This window comes from Artemia franciscana, chromosome 16 (assembly GCF_032884065.1).
Source record: "Artemia franciscana chromosome 16, ASM3288406v1, whole genome shotgun sequence".
Lineage (NCBI taxonomy): Eukaryota > Metazoa > Arthropoda > Branchiopoda > Anostraca > Artemiidae > Artemia > Artemia franciscana.
Window position 1 is genome coordinate 17,470 of NC_088878.1, and position 17,637 is coordinate 35,106.

Below are 17,637 nucleotides of genomic sequence, written 5' to 3' on the forward strand. Positions count from 1 at the left end.
GAATCGAGCAATACCGAGGTGAGAGGGGCTCCTGATTGTTGCAGAAAGGGATTTATCACCGTTCTGAAAGACCCCGATAAGAGTTTCTGCATCAGCCTTGCTAGCTGTAACAACTCGCCAATTATCTTTTCTGGGCTGAACTTCGACAATTTTAGAGCACTCTCTGCCACACATTTTTTGCAAAAAGTCTTTCCTCAAATCGGACTTCGTGAGGTCAGAGGGCAAATTCTTGAGTACCACTGCTTATGAGGGCTTTGTTTCAGTAACTGTAGGAACAATCGAGGGGGCGGGAGGGTCCTTATTCATGAAATTGTCTAGCTTATTACAAACTTCTGTAATTCTTTCTGGTGATTACCGCAGCTATCTCACCAGGACATATAGGGACTTCGTCAGGTTCAACTATCACAAAGACTGGCAGCTCAACGTTACGTTGCTCACAAAGTTCAAGTACCTTTAACATTTCGTTAATATTGTCTTCGGCACTTTTTTTAATTGACACTCTATTGGTGTAGTGAGCAGAAGACCACAGTATCTCCTTAGCCTTGATTATATCGTCCTTTGTAAAAAACTCGCATGCTTTACGACTTATCTCGTCACTCTTATTTCCAGCTTTTCGAGCACGATTTAAAAAGTTCAAAATCGCATTCTAAACTAATTTATCCGACATGGCTATTGCAGATAATATGTCATTGAAATATATTCAAGTTCTTAAGTCCTTGTACGAAAATCTCTTTGCTTAATAAATCACTAAGTCCCAAGGGAATTTGCACTCAAATACCAAAACTATCAATTAGCCAACAAATGAAAATAATCCGATTATGAATGATGTTTCAATAAATGTCTATAGGGAAATCAGACCAGCTTGAGCTCACTGTATTAATAGGTTATATCCAAAATAAGGTGTTTACCAAGCGAACTCTCAAATAAGACATTGGAATATATTAAGTCATATGGGTATGCCCAGAGTTGGATGATATGCTCTGACTCAGCATCAGCCCTTAAGTATCTGATGAATGAGAATAAACCTAGTCACAAATTAGTTCTTAATATCCACCATATAGTTAGTTCATTAGAACTTGTGGGAAATAATATACTTCTGGTCTTGGTCCCAGCACAAGTGGGATTTGCTGTAATTGATTCTGCCGATATAATGGCAAAGTGGGGTATTTTAAATGGTCAGAATATAAGTGTAAAGCCCACTCAAAATGAATATTTTGCATGTATTTATAAGGTGTTTTGTGATAGAGAGACCAATAGTTTTATTAGAAATTGCATAAATCCAATATTAGAACCTTGTGACTATAAGGTACCACCTGGTGAACTTGTACGTTATATAAGATATTTTGCTGTTACTGTTTTTAGATTGAGGACATGTCATACCAAAACCCGCTCAGTTTGACATAAATGAGTTAGCTCGCCCTTATTGTGATATTTGTGACCAGTATGCTGATGTTAGGCATATACTCATGAAGTGCACAAATATGAAGTACAAAGAAATGTGTTTATAACCCAAATTCTAAAGTATTTTGGCGTATTTTCAACGATAGCAACCTTAGGCTAGGCTAAGTCCCCTAAGTGGGTCCAAAGAAAAACTATGGTGTTGTTGACTAGGTATATAAAGCGTTGTAATCTGCATAACCTACCCTAATTTTTCTTTTTTTGAGTTATAATGTATTAACTTTTATATTCATTGTATTGACCTTTTTATCTCGTATTTACGTTTCCTTTTATAGATGTTTTAATTATAGTAACTCTATTAACTTCTATTTTTACTGTCTTGATATATTTATTTATTTTTTTTTTTGGCATTTTAGCCTTATTCAAATCTGAGTATATTTCTTTTCACAGATATTTTAAGCAATAATATAAGAATAGAGATGTTACGTACATACTAGTGCCAGTGATTTAAGCAAGAACACTCTCTACAACGTCCTAGTACTGTCCCAAGACATCTTAAGTGTTGACGTGGCCTGTGCCAAAATTTTATTTGTGTGCTTTTCAAAGTGACGCGACTTCATCAGCCCAAGTTTTAAAATAGGATCACACGTATGTGAGGGTTTGATGTGTTCAAACGTCAACTAAACAAAAACAACATATTTTTCAAAAACCGTTTCAAAGCAACTGACCCGTATTATTTTCCTGTGTTTGTTTTAATTCTGAAACAATAGTGCTTTAAAATTTATTTAAATTTGCTTTTAAACAACTAATTTGCTTTTAAGATTAGCCAAGATGGTTGTGGCAATTCCTGAATAGGCTGCCAATGGTGCTTTTTTTCCATTAGGTAGTTTTTTTACACATCTTTAGAATTTTAGTTACTATGAGACATGGTCCACTCTTTACTTTGTTGCACGTAGTGCTGCAATCATGAAACGAGAGAAACAATACAGCCAGCAATTAAAATTTATTTAGGCTTAAATTCTAATTATGTTATCCCTTATTTAGCTAGTCGAAATGTGTTCCTTTAAGGGGAATATCAAATCATAGTTCTTCCGGACCGGATTTATTACTTCAATTTCTAGCTTTTTTTGTGCTTGGTCTTGCTGAAGGTAGTCTCGTTATTAGCTACTGGGAAATCTATTTCTTGCCTTCCCTCTTAACATTCACCTTTCACTAGTAGTGACAGGGCCTGGCACCCCTCTTGACTGCAAAAAACGTGGTAGGACGTCTCTGGGTGGCTCGACAAATTTACAGCATATGAACAATCATAGTATATATGGGGACAATGTTTTGAGCAATTGGGATTCGTGACAAATGCAACTGTTCCAGGTCAAAACAGGTGGTTTGACGCGCACACTGCCTCTTGTAATTATTTTTAATTTTATAGAAGAGCAGAGCTTTTTAGCCTTATTAGGAATAGTTTTTTGTTCTGTAATTTAAACAAGACAAATTTGCAAAAATTTACACTATGCAGCTAAAATTTTTGGCCATATTTTGGTGCAAGATCGGAATTTTAACTATCCCAGTATTTTTTTAGGAGTATTCACCAATTTACATACAAAGAAAGTTGCATATAGGAGATTTCCCCAAAAGTTAGCATTCATACGTGAGACGAACGTTAACATAAAATACAATTGGTTTACTTTTGTTAATGTTAATTCTTTGGTTAATTAAAATTGAGTGGACCCAATTTTCTTTCTTTGGAATTCAGGGATTCAGCTTAAGCATTGTATATATAAAATAGTTCTTTTGTGTGAAATGAGATAGAGTGCCAATGGTCATGCATGAAAATCTGGAAAGTAGAGATTGAGATTTTGCTACAATTGGTCCAGAAATCGAGGAGAAGATTAAGAACTTGAAAAGCCTAAACTACCATTAGAATTTGAAGGTAGTTTATTGGCAAAAGTTGTACCCTTAGCTATATTTGCCAGCTAGGTATCTCTTATTGGATGCATATCAGGACCATCTGCCCATTAATTAGATCTACATTTAAAAACATTTGCAAAACAAAAGTTTTAAGGAAGACAGGTCTACTTGCCCTCTTTGTTAAGATGAGAATGATGATTCGGCGCATTGCTTTATTCGGTTCGTGTTTTTTCTACAGTAAAGAAAGGTAAAGTAGGAAAAAATGGAGTTGATACTTCCAAAGTATCTTAAAAAGTGTGTCTCTACAGTTTATCAATAGAATAATAATAATCATTTATTTTTGACGTGCTACAAAAAATCAAAGCGGAGTATCAATAAAAGAAACTAAACAAACACTGCAAAAAAACAGAAAAAACAAGAAACTAAAGCAAACGAGTAAGGCCTCTGTGGGCGGGCAGATACTTATAACTAGACTGGGGTATTTTGCCACCAAGCTCCGTGAGCTTCGACCCAATATCCAGGAAACTATAAACAGATATGAGGCTCCTAATCTTATACCATGGAGGCAGATACAATAGAAAATAGAATAGAAGAACGAATTGAACTGATATCTTTTTAATGAAAAATAGGGTAAATACCAGAAAGAAACAAAACCGAATGATCTGTAAAAACTGAGAATAATTTAGCAAGAGACTTTCTATTGTATCTACCTCGGTTAGCAACAATTTTACAGTAACTTAATTGGATTTTCTTCTTGCAATCAGCAAAAGCGATATTCCGTAAGGATTTTAGTGTTTTACTAACATTAATTCCCAGCCACCAAAATGAAGAAACCGACGGGATAGAAAAAGATCCACAGATTAGAGGAGTAGTGAAATTACTATTAAATGAAAGATATTCACACTTTGAAAGATTAAAAGAAAGTCCAATCGCATGAAGTTTAGATGCTACTGTTGAGACAGACAAAGAGAGCCCTTTTTTAGTCCTACTGATCAAAAGAATATCATCCGCATAGGCAAGATAAGAAATATTTATATATTAAAGTACAAGGTACAAGGGAAATATGTATATTAAAAGGAAGTCTTATTTTATTGATTAAACAAAGTGTTTCATTCATATATGAATCGGAAGAGCAGAGATCTCTGATGTAGGTTTGTATTATTTTTACTTCTTTGTGTATCTGGTTGTTTTTGGCTTTAACAAAATTTTATCCTATCGTTTTCTTATTTTTTTGCCTGGGACCAAAACGAGGGTTTTTACTTGCCCTTGAACCAGAGCTAACAGAGTGTAAGTTGAAGTTTACATCTGTAGTCTATGAACAACCGCTTGTAGAATTGGTGATAACCGGGAAAAAATAATTACAGCACCCTCTCCCAACTCAAGAATAACTAACAAGCCAAATAAAAGTAAAAATTAGATCGATGTGGGCACCCCCCCCCAAAAAAAAATCAAATAGAAATCCAAAAGTGGTTGAAATGTGTTATGCCTGAGAAAGAGAAATACGCATAAGAGCTTTTGAGGTAGAGAAATGGTGTCACATGTGCATCCCGACATGAATATTTCTCTCATTTATGACAAAGCAGGAGGTTTCCTATTGCTTCCTTCTTTACAGTTATATTATAAATTTGGCTCGAAGCAAGAAATCAAAATTTGAACTAAGAGAGATGCAATTGTCTTTTTGCCGCAGGTCTATACTATTTTAAAAGCTTGTAGGCCTACTGTTGCACAATTTTGGAAATTTTAAGAAGGTGACAAATGTTTTGTAGTAATACGCACCGGAAAAAAGAAACTATATAAGGACCCTGCTAAAGAAAAACGACCAAGGATCTCATTTGTTTCTTGAACTGGTGGCTAAAAGTGGATACCATGGACCGAAGGGACAATGTATACTGGTTTTGACTTCAACATAAAATTCATACAAATTTTAAGCATAAATTATTAGGAAGTACTAATCGGTCCAATGACCCCTCAAGTATCCCTTTTCTCCTCGTCCCACCATTACTTTCTCTATACCGGAAGGCAGGTGAATCTCACCTTGTCCGAAGCAAAATCATGCAAGTGGGCTCATTCTATATTATTGGAGGCATAAAATGGGTTGTTGATAAATCCAACAGCTCCTCTCCCTCTATGCATGTGCTTTGTGTATGTGGGCTAAAATTTCTCGTTTTATAGTAAGTAACAAGAAGCTTTCGGTTTTGTCTTTTTATGTGGAACCATCCTTAATAACGACATCTTTTAAAACAAATCTGGGACACTGAGTAAGTAGTAGGAACAGGAAATTCACAACAATTATGTAGCAAATAAGATAACATTTTCTTTTTTTTTATCTAAAACTAAAACCATTTGTAAGGGATTAAAATTGATTGGACTTACCAATGTCCAAAATAAAGCACAATTATTTTGTGCTTTATTTTGAAGACTTAAAAAAGCGCAAAACAGTGGAACAAATGACCTCCCTACCTTAACAAATCAAATTTTATTTAAATTCTTTGATTCTTATTTAACTTTTTTGTGGGTATTTCGTGAGAGTTTTTATTTTTGAAGGCTTGGAGGATAAAGCAAACAAAATAAAAAAAAAAAAGTCGTACATATTCAGAATTTGAAAAGAGAAAATTAAAAATTTTGGAACATCAATCCCACAATACGTTTTAAGAATTTAAGGATACAAGATATATTGAAAACTATAGACCGTACAAAATGAATATTATGAAATAATAAAATGAATGATTATTACGGAAATTATTTCAGATAAGATGGATTACGCAGCATCAATTATGTACTACTAGAGTCGTACACTTATGTACGACTAATTATGTACTACTAAAAGTTGTACATATTCAGAATTTGAAAAGAGAAAATTAAAAATTTTGGAACATCAATCCCACAATACGTTTTAAGAATTTGGGATACAAGAAAATTTACTATATATTGAAAACTATAGACCGTACAAAATGAATATTATGAAATAATAAAATGAATGATTATTACGGAAATTATTTCAGATAAGATGGATTACGCAGCATCAATTATGTAATAAATAAAAATTACGTGCAAGTAGTTGCCTCAGAGTACTACTAGAGTTGAAAAATGGTCATTGATGTACTTATATCCAAATATAGAACTGGAGACATTAAATGAACTTTGTAAGTAGATGGATTGAAAACTTGCAATTTTAGACAACATTTTTTCAAGGAGGTGGACCTTCAACGAGTTCCCTGTGTGTATTCATGAAGACTTGAACGTTTTAGTATATTAATCGATAATCTAGTGTAATTCATTATTTATTTACAGATAACCGCAGATCCAAGATTTGGAATATCAAGGGATGGAAACCTTACCATTGAGGATTTAAGTCCTGGTTATTTCGGTATTTATGATTGCTCTCCTCCCAGCCACTCTCCTTTTAGCAGGGGAAGTATAGCTTATGCCGTCAAAGCTTATAGTAAGTGCTTTCGAATGATACCTGAAAGTTATTCTTCTATTGTTTTGGGCTTATGCTCCTGGCAATATATGTTTTTGATTTGTAATTAAATTGCAGTTCTACGATATTTATGTTTTAATGCAACATCGTTGGATGGATGAAACTCAGCTTTATCCAGCTACAGAACTATATTTTGTAAATAACCTTCGCATTTCTTTTTTATTTAGATAAGGAATTACCTTAATGTTTGTTAAAAACCATTGAAAAAAGAAAAATAGGCTTTTTTCAATCATTTTAGACTGTTTTCTAAGACAAGGTCTTAGTAAGTCTAAGAAAAAAACTTAGTGAATTGATGGATCTGAAACAGTAATGGATGCAGTGATAGATGGATCTCATCTTTTTAGTACAAATTATAGCTATAGTGTTGCCGTAAAATCACGTGTTTCACCGGAAGCATAGAGCATAATGTGTCACTGTTTCAATGCTTAAACGGTATATCTCACAGTTTCAAGGAGAGAGAAAATAAGTGTTAAATATATTTTCAAATAAAAGGTATTTTTATGATTGTAAAAGCCACGACATGTATATGAATAATTTAGTCTAAATGCTTGATCCGGTAGTGTAGGTTATGTGTCAATGAGGCTTTGGCCTATGAATAACAGAAGCATTTTGTTCCAATCTTTGTTGATGTTCTTTACTTGCTAGAAGACATATAAGCGACTTAAAGGGTGACCAGTGTCATTGTGTTAAGACCTACTATAAATGAACTCTGGAGAGCATGTTATCTCATTCCAAGAGAAAAACTTTGAAATCAGGTATTTGGGCTTAAGGAACAGCATTTTTAATTGATATTTTTGCAATGCTTCGTTAAAAAAAAACTCATTAACAGTGTCATTAATGTTGATTATTTAACAAAAGTAAAATTATTGAAGTTTCAAAGTTTCCAAAGAATAGAAGTTCCATTTTAAAACGTGCCATCCAGAAAGTTCCAATTAAAAAGAAGAGAGAAAAGCTTGAGTCCAGTTTTGGGAGAGAGGGTCCTTTTATATTTAATTAATGTTTATCATTTTGAAATCCATATAATGTTTCAGTAAATGGTTCTAAGACGGGTACTGTCCCTACGCTAGAATAAAACTGCAGTTCACAGATGGAATCTAATTAAAACCATCACTATTCGCTTACAAAAATGGTAAAACAAAATTTTTTTTCAGAAGGAAATTGGATTTTAAGACCAATTTTACTGCTAGAATTGACATTTGAAATATATTTCTAATAAAATATTACTCAGCCTTTGTGTTTCAATAGGTTGCACACTGGCTATTTGAATAATCTCTCTTTGTTTGAAAATCAGAGGTTGTCAACGCAGTTTCATTGAACGGTATTTGGAGGTAGGGATATTTCGTTAAGTCTAAATATTTGTAAAATATGGTAATTTGCATTAAAAATTCGTATATGGGCGCAAAACACAACTTATGTTTGATAAAAAAAAGTCAATGACAGCAGTCGAATAAATAAGGGTGGAAAGCGTGAAAAAACACATGGTGCAAAGATTGGATATAGGGAGAATATTTTTTTTTCGCTTATGTATAATGCCAGTATTCCTTGTAGTTTTTGCTGCAATTATCCCTATATACCTTTTAAAATCAAAGTCTAATCTACATACAACTTAAGATAATACTTAACACGTACTTTGGCAAATAAACATAGCAGTATATCAGTTTGGACTCTTTATAAATGCATTGAAATATAAATATAAATTGAAATATAAATGCATTGTACCAATATATTTGTTTATTTTCTTTAGCATTGTTGAGTTTATACAACAATCTGTTTTTGTAATAACATTGGGAACTGTTGTTAGTGTGCGCGTCTTTGGAAATATTATTCATTTTCATAATGCTATTCAGGCTAGTGATAATGTCAATACCATCCTCAGCAGGCTCAGAATTCTTTTTTCATGTCCAGAGTCCAAAAATTGATCTGACATAATACATTTTCTTAAAATTATTTTTAAAACTGTGAGTGTCATCAACACTTTGAATACTATTTGGAAATTTGGCAATTCTTTTTATGTAGCTATTGTTATCAAAATTTTGTTTTTAGAGTTTTGGTCACTATTGAACCGGGTCGCTTCTTACTACAGTTTGTTACCACGAACTGTTTGATTTACTGGTAATATATATAAGCAAATTGTAGGAATTTCCAGGGGGGGGATGCCATTCATGTCCAGAGTCCAAAAATTGATCCAAATTTCCAAATAGTATTCAAAGTGTTGATGACACTCACAGTTTTAAAAATAATTTTAAGAAAATGTATTATATCATATCGCGACACAACATTTTTTACTTCCCAGATCATATCTTCTTCCCCCTTTTGGGCGCTTATAAGTGAATTTACATGTTTGATTTTTTTTTTAAATCATGTCATCTTGTGAGTATAGTTCATGCATTTGCTAGAGTTAAAAGGATTCCAACACTTATGTAACTCTCAGTGTGGGTTTTTCGCGCTAATTATTTTCCATTTTTTTCGGATTCTATTATAAAGGATATTGTTTAGTATTTTAGCCACAAAGGCTCCCTAGATCTTAATGACTGACTATTTTTGCGAGGTTTTGTTTCCCTAATAAACTAGTCCTTCTCTTATATTAAATTAGACCATAAAGTAGAATCATGCAAAGCTACTTAAATAAGAATCAAAGAAAATTAAATATAATTATACTTGTTTAAGTTAGGGAGGTCATTTGTTCCGCTATCACTTATAACCATTATTAAGCGTAAAAGCACTATGTGTGTTGTTTTTAATGATCCGAAAACCATTATGTCCTGAACGGAATGTATAAACAATAGATCCTGTGTGAGCTCGCCCTCGGCTTCTTATTTATGGCTTCAGATTAAGGCTTTTTCAACTAAACTCAATGTCCATTTAATCAATCAAAATGAGAAAAAAAGGGTATGAATTCCATTTGTTCAATTTATGTTTCGTAGAGACAATGTTTGTGTATACTATGAGCTCTATGGCAGAAATACGTTTTTTTAATCAAATGTTTTAAGCACGTGGGGTTAGCAAAGCATCGTATAGGAAATTGCTGGGATCGAGGGGATTGCTGGGATGTTTTCAAAATGTGTAGTTTTGTCGTGATGTAAACCCGATGAAACACCTAAGATTATATTTATTTTCAGTTATATTTATTATATACTTTAAGGTATGTATAAAATATATATACTTTATACATTCTATTATATTTAGTGTTTACTTTGAGGTCATAAATACGCAAAACAGTGCTGATGACCTAGCCTCTGATTCAAAACCTTGAATTTGTACATAATTGTATTCTGTTTGGGGCTATCAACCTATAATGGTTATAAAATAAGTGGTTGTTCCAATTTAGTTCGATTTTCAGTTCCTCCTAAAGTGAGCGCTGTCAAGTCCATGATTGTGGCGCCAGAAGATGACCAGGTGACACTGAAGTGTATGGCAACCGGCTATCCACAACCTGATATAATTTGGAAAAGAAACTATGAGGTATGTTCAATTTCTTTGAAGTAAACTTCCGAAAAGCTGTTCAGTAAAATTCGAAATTTTGGTGTTTTTATATATATATATATAAATATATATAATATATGCAACAATAAATATATGCAACTTACAAATTAACTTACGAAACAAGCTTCTATATTCGTGTATTTTGTTAAGTTTATGAGGGGGTCCGCCCCCTCGTCAATACCTCGCTCTTTACAGTAAAGTTTGAATTTTGTTCCAATTCCTTGAGAAGGACCCTTTATTCACAAAGGCCGTTTAATTAGAATAAATAGCTCTTTCAGAATTACTAAAAATACTTTAGCGTAAAAAATGAGGCGTTGGGGAGGGGATGAACCACGTCATATACAAAATAATTTCTATTTGTTTCAAATTTACATGTTGCTCCTTACGTTCAATTGGAAAAACTTATTTTTTTATTTGATTTCCGAACGTTTTTATGGCACTTGGTATTAACCAAGTGACATATAGCAATCGCCAATTCTGTCGGTCTGTCTGTCTGTCGGTCCCGGTTTTGCTACTTTAGGCACTTCCAGGTAAGCTAAGACGATGAAATTTGGCAGGCGTATCAGGGACGGGACCAGCTTAAATTAAAAATAGTCGTTTTTCCAATTTGACCATCTGGGGGGGGGGAGTGGGGGGCCGGATAATTCGGAAAAAATAAAAAAAATGAAGTATTTTTAACTTATGAATGGGTGATGGGATCTTAATGAAATTTGATGTTTGGAATGATATTGTGTCTCAGAGCTCTTATTTTAAATACCGACAGAATCATATGACATTGGGGGGAGTTGGAGGGGGTGAAACCTAAAATCTTGGAAAACACTTAGAGTGGAGGGATCGGGAGGAAACTTGATGGGGAAAATACGAACAAGTCCCAGATACATGATTGACGTAATCGGAACAGATCCGCTCTCTTTGGGGTAGTTGGGGGGGGGGAGAATTCTGAAAAATTAGAAAAAATGAGGTATTTTTAACTTACGAACGGGTTATCGGATCTCAATGAAATTTGATTTTTAGAAGGATATCGTGTCTTAGAGCTCTTATTTTAAATCCCGACCGGATCTGGTGACACTGGGGGGGGGAGGTGGGAGGGGGAAACCTAAAACTTGGAAAACGCTTAGAGTGGAGGGATCGGGATGAAACTTGGTGGAATAAATAATCACGAGCCTTAGATACATGATTGGCATAACCGGAACGGATCCGCTCTCTTTGGGGTAGTTGAGGGAGGAAAAGATTAGAAAAAATAAGGTATTTTTAGCTTACGAACGGGTTATCGGATCTCAATGAAATTTTATGTTTAGAAGGATATCGTGTCTCAAAGCTCTTATTTTAAATCCTGACTGGATCTGGTGACGTTGGAGGAAGTTTGGGGTGGGGGAACCTAAAATCATGGAAAACGCTTAGATTGGAGGGATCGGGATGAAACTTGGTGGGAAAAATAAGCAGAAGTCTTACATACGTGATTTACATAATTGGAACGGATCCGATCTATTGGGAAGGGGGTAATTCTGAAAAATAAGAAAAAATGACGTATTTTTAACTTACGAAGGAGTGATCGGATTTTCATGAAACTTCATATTTAGAAGGACCTCGTAACTCAGATCTCTTATTTGAAATTTCAACCGAATCAAGCGTAATTGGGGGGGGGGCGGAAATCTTAGAAAATACTTAAAGCCAAGAGATCAGGATGAAAGTGGATGGGAAGAATAAAAACCTGTCTAAGATACGTGACTGACATAACTGGACCGCATCTGCTCTCTTTGGTGGAAGTGGGGGGAGGGGGTAATTTTGAAAATTGAGGTATTTGTAAATTACGAAAGGGTGACCAGATCTTAATGAAATTTGATATTTAGAAGGATCTTGTGCTTTAAAGTTCTGATTTTAAATTCCGACCAGATCCTTGGGGGGAGTTGGAGGGGGAAACCGGAATTCTTGGAAAATCTAAAAATTGGGGTATTTTTATCTTACGGATAGATGATCGGATCTTAATGAAATTTGATTTTTAGAAAGAATTCATGTCTCAGGGCTCTTATTTCAAATCCCGACCAGATCGTTGACATTGGGGGGAGTTGGAGGGGGAAATCTTGGAAAAACGCTTGGAGTGGAGAAATCGGGATGAAGCTTGGTGGATAGAATAAACAAATGTCCTTGGTACGTGATTGACAGAATCGTACTGGATTCACTCTCTTTGGGGGAGTTGGGGGGAGGAGTTCAGTGATTTGGCGAGTTTGGTGCTTCTGGACGTGCTAGGACGATTAAAATTGATAGGTGTGTCAGGGAGCTGCACAATTTGACTTGATAAAGTCGTTTCCCAGATTCGACCATCTGGGGGGCTAAAGGGAGAGGAAAAATTAGAAAAAATCAGGTATTTATATCTTACGAGTGGGAGATCGGATCTTAATGAATTTTGATATTTAGAAGGACATTGCGACTCAGAGCTCTTATTTTAAATCCTGACCGGCATTAAGCCTCTTTTTTCCTTTTTAAATCAATCTATTGATTCATAGAATTTTGTTAGAGCTCATACCATATGATCTCTTGGCTCTTAGCTCTTCTCGCCTCGTCACAAGTGCCATATGAGCTCTTAGCTCTTGTTTAATTAATACATATTTTTCTTTTGGCTCGTACATGAATAGTTAAAATTAAATTTACATATTAATTTTATATGTTAATTCGATCAGACAATTTCGAGAAAAGGGGGCGGGGAGGAGACCTTGTTGCCCTTCAATTTTATTTGTTTGCTTAAAAAAGCCCCAAGAACCTTTAATTTTATTTACGAACGTTTTTATTAGTAATAAATGTACGTAAGTTACAAATTAACTACCACAACAGACTTTTATATTAGTACATTTTTATTAAGTTTATTATGGGGGTCACCCCCTCGTCTAAAATACTTTAGCATAAAGAGCAAGGTACTAAGTAGGGGACGAACCCCCTCATATATATAACAATTTCTGTTCATGATAAGTTTTAATGTTGCACCATGCTTTGAGTTGAAAAACCCATGTTTTTGTAATTAATGTCTCATTGTTTTTTAATAATCGTTGGAAAAATCCAGTACCCTCTTCATGAAAAATATCTTCCCCATAATAAATTCCTCCATGGGAACATTTTATCACATAAATGCCTCCCCTCGACCCCCCCTCCACCAAAACAAAAATCCCCCTGAAAACGTCAGTATACTTCCCAGTAGCCAATACTATGTATAAACAATGGGCAAAGCTCATAAATTGCAGCCCTTTCCCTAGGGACTGTTGGAGATTAAGTCATCCTCAAAGATATGGTTATTAGATTTTTATGACTGTGCTGAACAAAATGACTATTTCAAAATTTTGATCTGGTGACTTTGGGAAAAATAAGGTTTGGAGGTTGCCTACTTGTCCTCCAGTTTTTTTGTCTCTGAAAAAAGCCACTAGAACTTTAAATTTTCTTTAAAATGAACCCTTTTGTTACATTCTAGGACCACTGGGTCGATACGATCACCACTGGAAAAAAAACAACAACAGATAAACAAACATCCGTGATCTTTCTTCTGGCAAAAATACAAAATTCCACATTTTGGCCGATAGGAGCTTGATCAAACAGTTCGTGGTAACGAACTGTAGTAAGGAGCGACCCGGCTCAATAGTAACCAAAAGTCTAAAAAATGGAATTTTGGTACGAATAGCTACATCAAAAGAATTGGATTTCGATGCTTTTAAATATATAAGTTTCATCAAGTTTAGTCTTACCCATCAAAAGTTACGAGCCTGAGAAAATTTGCGTTATTTTAGAAAATAGGGGATAACATCCCCTAAAAGTCATAGAATCTTAACGAAAATCACACCATCAGATTCAGCGTATCAGAGAACCCTACTGTAGAAGTTTCAAGCTCCTATCTACAAAAATGTGGAATTTCATATTTTTTGCCAGAAGGCAGATCACGGATGCGTGTTTATTTGTTTTTTTGTTTTTTGTTTTTTTCCCAGGGGTGATCGTATCGACCCAGTTGTCCTAGAATGTTTAATGTCGCTCCTTACTTTCATTTGAAAAACTTGTTTTTTTTATTTAATTTCTGAACGTTTCTGAATCAATGCATGTTTTGATTTTGGGGTTCGCCCCCCTCGTCAGTACCTCACTCTTTACACTAAAGCTTAAATTTTGTCCCAATTCATTAAGAATGACCCCTGAATCACAAAAGCCGCAGAATAAATAGTTGAAATTACTAAAAATACTCTAGCGTAAAGAGCGAGGTATTAGGAGGAGGTGAGCCCCTCACATGGGTAATAATTTCTGTTCGTTTTAAGTTTTAATACTGCTGCTTACTTCCAGCTGAAAAAAAAACCTTTTCATTGTTTTTTTTTAAGTAATGCTAGTAAATCCTGCGCTCCCTTCATGGACATTTTCTTCCCTCATGACAAATTCCTCGATGGAAAGTTCCCCTAGCATATCCCCCTCTTCTCAACCCCTGCCTCCAACCAAAAAATCCTCCTGAAAACGCCTGTACACTTCCCAATAACCATTAATATATGTAAGCACTGGTCAAAGTTTTGAACTTGTAACCCCTCCCACGGGGACTGTGAGGGAGTAAGTCGTCCCTAAAGACATAGTTATAACGTTTTTTGACTACGCTGAACAAAATGGCTATCTCAGAATTTTGATCCGCTGACTTTGGGAAAATAATTAGCGTGGGAGGGGGCCTAGGTGCCCTCCAATTTTTTTGGTCACTTAAAAAGGGCACTAGAACTTTTCATTTCCGTTAGAATGAGTTTTTTTTTTACCGTTTTTAAATGTAGAGTTAAGAGAAAGAGTCAAACTTTAGCGTAAAGTGCGGGGTGTTGAGAAGGAAAAGCCCCTTTCATATACGGAGTAATTTCTGTTCGTTTTAAGTTTTAATGTCGCTCCTTACTTTCATTTAAAAAACTTGTTTTTTTTTATTTAATACCTCTTAAAGTAGGCTTCTATGATACGCTGAATCTGATGTTGTGATTTTCATTTAAATTTTATGACTTTTAGGGTGTGTTTCCGCATTTTTCGGAAATAAGGCAAATTTTCTCAGGCTCTTAACTTTGGATGGATAGGATTAAACTTAATGAAACTTATGTATTTAAAATCTGCATAAAAATCCAAGCCGTGTCAGTCCTTCTCCATTACCTTGTGCGTACTGCTAGCTTTGTTGCTTCCAATCCTGTTGCTAGTGGGAACTAGGTGATAATATTTTGTTAATATTGAATAACAATGACATTGAAATTAATGTCGATGACATGAAAATTTATACTGTCATGGGCATATGCAGCTTTGTTAACCTCATATGGTCTGGTAGCGTAATAAACAGTTTTTAGGAGTAGTGGTTACAAAATGTTATCATGACAAGTATGTTACTAATCCTGGGTAACAGATTCAAAGCGCCGCAACACCAAAATTTGCATAAGACATATTCCAGATGAACCCTGGTTGATATATTTGGTTGTCTAGCCTTTTTCTGTTTTTTGCCCACTTAAAATTAGGAGCTTTCTTATTAAATACACTTTTCATTTCTAATAGCTGTTCTTTGACATATATAATTATTAAACACAACCTGGCCCATCGTCAAAGTCGAGAAACAAATGCAAACATCGTCCAGAAACAAATACAGAAATTACAAAAGAACAGAAAAACAACAATTCTCTACGGTTTGTCAGTACAATGTTCTTAAGACCTAAATTACACTGAGATCGTATCAACACAGAGACTTTAAGCTTTTTATAGGGTTTTCGGATTGGCTAAAAATATTCCATGAAAAATTTTAATTGATTCAGATTTGTATTAGTTATATTTCGGTATTAGACAAATATTGCTGTGAATAATTAAAGTTAAATACTCAACATATATTTGTCAAAGGTCTTTCGGATAGACAATAAAGCCAATATAACCTACATTCTACAGCATTGGCTGTTTGGCCCCGAGACCCTGCCTCCAAGATTTTTAATTTCCAGCATTAATTCAAAAATCAATATGCATCATTAGGGCAGTACTAGGGGCAGGGGGCTGAGTTTGGGTCTTGGGTCTTTACCCTACCACGAGGGCTTGACCCTTGGAAACCACATGGTAAACGTCTCAGAGTGCTACTTTTTGTCAACTCCATTAGTCTTTGCACCCACAAAGGTACACTTCGTGCCAGACACCACACACCTCTAGCACTTTCAGCGTGTCCCTCCTGTTATCTCTTCATATCCTAATATCCCTTCATATTAATACGGTATTTCTTCATATAGCAGTTTCTATTGAAATAGCTTCAGCAAACAGCCTTAACAAAGTAATGCAAATTTATTTTTAAGGTAAATTGTAAGAATTAATCAGATATTGACACATGCTAAAAAAATCTCAAGATTTCTAAATTTCAAGCTCGAATTAACACATACTGTAAAAAATGCTTAGTATTTATTGATTTTGACTTTGAGATTGTAAACTGCAGAATAGTAGTATTTTTCTTGAAGTTTTATTCCTGGGCTGAAGTTTAAGGTAAATTGTAAGAATTAATCAGATATTGACACATGCTAGGGTTCTTTTTTTTCTTTTTTTTTTTTTTACAAACTTTATTGATCAGGCCTTTCATATTTTCTTTTCAAATTTCTAAATTTCAAGCTCGAATTAACACATACTGTAAAAAATGCCTAGTATTTATTGATTTTGACTTTGAGATTGTAAACTGCAGAATAGTAGTATTTTTCTTGAAGTTTTATTCCTGGGCTCAAGCCAGAAAAAACATATTTGAAAAAAATATTTTTACCCATGTTCAAAATAATCTAAAAATAAATCAATGAAAAAAAAAACTGAACCGACCTATCGCTCTGTTCATGACGTTTCTTCTATCACTCACTCAACACTTAAGTAAACCAGTTGAATTTTTTGGCAATCAATAAGAAAAAAGGCTGCCGTGAAAATTTTCACTGTGAGCTTAAAGCCTTAGTCTTTTTTCTATAGTTTGCTTATATTTGTTTCTAGAAGGGAGAATATTTTAGAATTTGGGGTTGATGAATATGCAAAGCCCTTATTTGATTGATAGTCGTTCTATGCTTCAACTAAGAATTACAGATGAGTAGACACAGTCGTTTACATTTCGACAGAGACAACTGGGGGTATTGAATCACGCCTTATGTGGGTCCTGATTCTGATCTTTCAGATCAGAACAAAATTGGATGTTTGACTTCTGTATGTTATCAAATAAAAAAAAAGTTTTGTTTTAACTGAAAGTAAGGAGTGACATTAAATCATTAAACGAACAGAAATTACTCTGTTTAGGAAAGAGGCTGTTCCCTCCTCACCACCCCACTCTTTACGCTAAAGTTTGAATCTTTCTATCAACTCTACTTTCTAAGACAGTAAAAGACCTTAGCGTAAAGAGCGGGGCGTTG

At 34.6% G+C, this 17,637-nt stretch overlaps 1 protein-coding gene across 1 annotated transcript in view; it reads left to right on the forward strand.

Annotated features, from left to right (window-relative positions):
• LOC136036872 (neural cell adhesion molecule 2-like) overlaps positions 1 to 17,637 on the forward strand; it is an 85,544-nt gene that overhangs the window by 11,837 nt on the left and 56,070 nt on the right. Inside the window, exons 2-3 of the mRNA XM_065719204.1 lie at positions 6,595 to 6,745; positions 10,125 to 10,246. Coding sequence (XP_065575276.1) covers positions 6,595 to 6,745; positions 10,125 to 10,246 — 273 coding nt within the window. The remainder of the gene's footprint in view (positions 1 to 6,594; positions 6,746 to 10,124; positions 10,247 to 17,637) is intronic.